This window comes from Callithrix jacchus, chromosome 2, assembly GCF_049354715.1.
Source record: "Callithrix jacchus isolate 240 chromosome 2, calJac240_pri, whole genome shotgun sequence".
Taxonomy (NCBI): Eukaryota; Metazoa; Chordata; class Mammalia; order Primates; family Cebidae; genus Callithrix; species Callithrix jacchus.
This window is the reverse complement of record NC_133503.1, coordinates 13,492,454-13,496,032: the sequence shown is the minus strand read 5'-3', so window position 1 is coordinate 13,496,032 and position 3,579 is coordinate 13,492,454. Positions and strand designations below refer to the sequence as shown.

The 3,579-nt window shown below is 50.7% G+C and overlaps 1 protein-coding gene across 1 annotated transcript; it reads left to right on the top strand.

The window, feature by feature from the left end:
* The first annotated feature begins 59 nt into the window (after positions 1-59).
* COPS6 (COP9 signalosome subunit 6) lies at positions 60-3,247 on the top strand. The gene is made up of 10 exons (XM_002744008.6): positions 60-139; positions 362-487; positions 681-812; positions 1,460-1,548; positions 1,649-1,711; positions 1,963-2,010; positions 2,099-2,213; positions 2,299-2,391; positions 2,492-2,592; positions 2,723-3,247. The coding sequence occupies exons 1-10, from the start codon at positions 73-75 to the stop codon at positions 2,861-2,863; spliced, it is 975 nt and encodes a 324-aa protein (XP_002744054.1). The 5' UTR covers positions 60-72; the 3' UTR covers positions 2,864-3,247.
* Positions 3,248-3,579: the final 332 nt, after the last annotated feature.

The following is a 3,579-nucleotide window of genomic DNA, read 5'->3' as shown; positions in this document are numbered from 1 at the left end:
GAACATGCGCCTCTCACCTTACGGAAGCCGGGAAGGAAGGGGGCGGGGCCGAGGCCGGCGGGCGCGAGGAAAATGGCGGCGGCAGCTGCAGCTGCGAACGGGACCGGAGGGAGCAGCGGGATGGAGGTGGATGCAGCAGGTAACGGGCTGTGTGGGGGTGGCTTCCAGAGACCTCCTTCAGGGGTGCGTTGAGGCCTCCCTGTGCTCCCAGAAGAAGGGAGGAGGGCGGAACAGCAACATCTTTCCCTGGGATAAGTTGCGGGAGGGAAGTGTGGCCGGGCTCCGTCGTCCCCCACTGCCGTCTCCAGGGAAGGACGTGGGGCCCGGACTCTCACCCTCTCTACTTTCCCTCCACCCTTAGTAGTCCCCAGCGTGATGGCCTCCGGAGTGACTGGGAGTGTATCCGTCGCTCTCCATCCCCTTGTCATTCTCAACATCTCAGACCACTGGATCCGCATGCGCTCCCAGGAGGGGCGGCCTGTGCAGGGTGAGTGTTGGGCATAGCCTCCAGTCTCCTCTCCTTGCTTACCTCCCCCAGTCGTCTTTCCCTTTTTTTACTGGAGCCAGTTCCCCCTCCCTCAAGTCATCGTTTCCCCAGTACTTGGCTCCCACTGACCTCAGACCCTTAGGTGATAGAAGTTTCCTTACCCTCACCTTTTCCATGTCATTCTCTTTCCTAGTGATTGGGGCTCTGATTGGGAAGCAGGAGGGCCGAAATATCGAGGTGATGAACTCCTTTGAGCTGCTGTCCCACACGGTGGAAGAGAAGATTATCATTGACAAGGAATATTATTACACCAAGGAAGAGCAGTGTGAGCGGAATAGACGTGGGGAAGAGGAGTGGGAGTTAAAAAAAAAAGTACAGGGTGGGGAAGATGGAGAAGGTTGGAAATAAACAGGAGAGGAGGCCAAGAACAGAGAAGAAAAGGTTAAGAGAATTGCTGGAGAGATCTCAGAAAAAGAACACATTAAGAGTTCTTTCCCAAAAAGAAAGTAAAGGATAAAAGACAGGATAGAAGGGAGTAATTACTCTAAACTGAGCCAGGATTTGAGGAGCGGGGAGAGAAGCTGGTGAAAATACACCAGGAGCTTCACACAGAGGAAAGATGGCTTAAAGTATTACTATGTCAGGCTGGGCATGGACGGTGGCTCACGCCTGTAATCCTAGCACTTTGGGAGACCGAGACAGGCAGATTATGAGGTCAGAAGTTTAAGACTAGCCTGGCCAACATAGTGAAACCCCATCTCTACTAAAAATACAAAAATTAGCCGCATGTGGTGATGTGCATCTGTAGTCCCAGCTACTCAGGAGGCCGAGGCAGGAGAATCGCTTGAACCTGGGAAGCGGAGGTCGTGGTGAGCCAAGATTGCGCCACTGCACTCCAGCCTGGGCAACAGAACAACTCTGTCTCAAAATAATAATAATAATTACTATGTGTTTTGGTCCCTTCCCCTTCAGTTAAACAGGTGTTCAAGGAGCTGGAATTTCTGGGTTGGTATACCACAGGGGGGCCACCTGACCCCTCGGACATCCACGTCCACAAGCAGGTATACATCTCACACCTGTGCATGCTGAAGCAGAGAATGGGGGATGAGGGGAAGGAGAAAGGGGGGCACTGACTTCCTGTGCATCGTCCCTCTCATTCAGGTGTGTGAGATCATTGAGAGCCCCCTCTTTCTGAAGTTGAACCCTATGACCAAGCACACAGATGTAAGTAATATCCCATGCCTACTGTGTCATAATTGTTGCTGTACCTTTTGTTGTGTGACGGTGTATTGGGGAATGCCAAATGCCACTTATCTGCTGTGACTCTGGCTTAGTCATTTAATCTCCAAACTGTGTGAAATGAGGTAATCCCTACTTCATTGGTTTCTAGGGAAAATTAGCTGAGAGGAAATGTGTGAAATCGACTAGCCCCAATGTTGGCAGATAGTATTCAGGTTTCTCCATCTCCTCCACAGCTTCCTGTCAGCGTTTTTGAGTCTGTCATTGATATAATCAACGGAGAGGTAAAACCCTACCCTTCAACCCTCACATCCTGCTCTTGTCCTCTTTCCTGCTTTTGATTCTCCCTTTGTGGGTTACCTTGCCCTGTAGGCCACAATGCTGTTTGCTGAGCTGACCTACACTCTGGCCACAGAGGAAGCGGAACGCATTGGTGTAGACCACGTGGCCCGAATGACAGCAACAGGCAGTGGAGAGAACTCCACCGGTAACGGAGGGGATTCCTTGGAAGTGGGGGTGGAATGTGTGGCCACATCCTGTCCCAACCTCCTCCTGTCTCCATCCCCTTGCAGTGGCTGAACACCTGATAGCACAGCACAGTGCCATCAAGATGCTGCACAGCCGCGTCAAGCTCATCTTGGAGTACGTCAAGGCCTCTGAAGCAGGTAGGTCAAGGGCTTCCCTGACACTTCCCTGGGGTTCTTCCTCTCCCTTCTGGGGAAGTGACAGCATCCAAATTAATGCAGCCTCTTTTTGTGCCTTTAGGAGAGGTCCCCTTTAATCATGAGATCCTGCGGGAGGCCTATGCTCTGTGTCATTGCCTCCCAGTGCTCAGCACAGACAAGTTCAAGACAGACTTTTATGATGTGAGTGTAAAACCCAGATGGGGAGGTGGGGCTTATGCTGTCACTTTCACATGCAGGACTGGGGACTGTTGTTCCCTGGGCATGCCACAAGAGATCCCCTGAAGAACTGGTCCTTTATGTTCCCTCCCAGCAATGCAATGATGTGGGGCTCATGGCCTACCTCGGCACCATCACTAAAACGTGCAACACCATGAACCAGTTTGTGAACAAGTTCAACGTCCTCTACGACCGACAAGGCATTGGCAGGCGAATGCGCGGGCTCTTTTTCTGATGCGGGTACTTGAAGGGATGATGGACAGGGGTCAGGCAACTGTCCCAAAGCGGGGGGGCACTAGAAACCGCTGTCATTTATTAATAAAAGGGGGAATAGCCCCTGAGCACCCCTGCCGGTGGCTCTGTCCTCTCTGTTAGGCACCACACTGGTTTGTCAACTTGGATGTTCGTCAAAGCTCATTCCAGCCTTGCTCACAAGCCCTTCTGATGTTCTTCAATGACGGAGGCACTGCCACTTTAAGTGACTGCGTGTCAACCACATGGACCGTCTTTAGTGTCCAAGGCTGCCTGCTTCCAACTAAGCAGTCTCTGTTCTATACTTTAATGTCACCCTCGACATCATCTTATATAGCCCAACCCTATAAACAAATGTGACAACTGATTACTTTCCCAAGCTAAGTTGTTTTTCATACATGCAAAAAAGGAAGTAGTAGTAAGATTTTTATTAGAAACAAGTCTAAGCCTTGATCCTATGGGCACTGTGAATTACTAGAAGGAAGTGATGACTGTTCTCAATGAATGTTTACTGCATACTTTGGTGATCTGGAGAGGCGGTCAGGAAGTGGTCTAAAGGTTGTGACTGCTGTATGTGATCACTTGTGCCCTGATTTTCATTACTCACTAACCAGGTTTAGAGTGGGAGTTGGGAACTAGGTGATTCAGTAATGACCTGTGTGCTAGAGAAAGGGGAAAAACTGAGAGACCCTGCATTTC

Bases quoted from the DNA above. Each gene is read 5' to 3' on its own strand.
- COPS6 (XM_002744008.6), top strand. From the start codon at position 73: ATGGCGGCGGCAGCTGCAGCTGCGAACGGGACCGGAGGGAGCAGCGGG. The intron at 813-1,459 runs GTGAGCGGAATA...CTTCCCCTTCAG, and splicing joins TTACACCAAGGAAGAGCAGT to TTAAACAGGTGTTCAAGGAG. The intron at 2,214-2,298 runs GTAACGGAGGGG...ATCCCCTTGCAG, and splicing joins CAGTGGAGAGAACTCCACCG to TGGCTGAACACCTGATAGCA.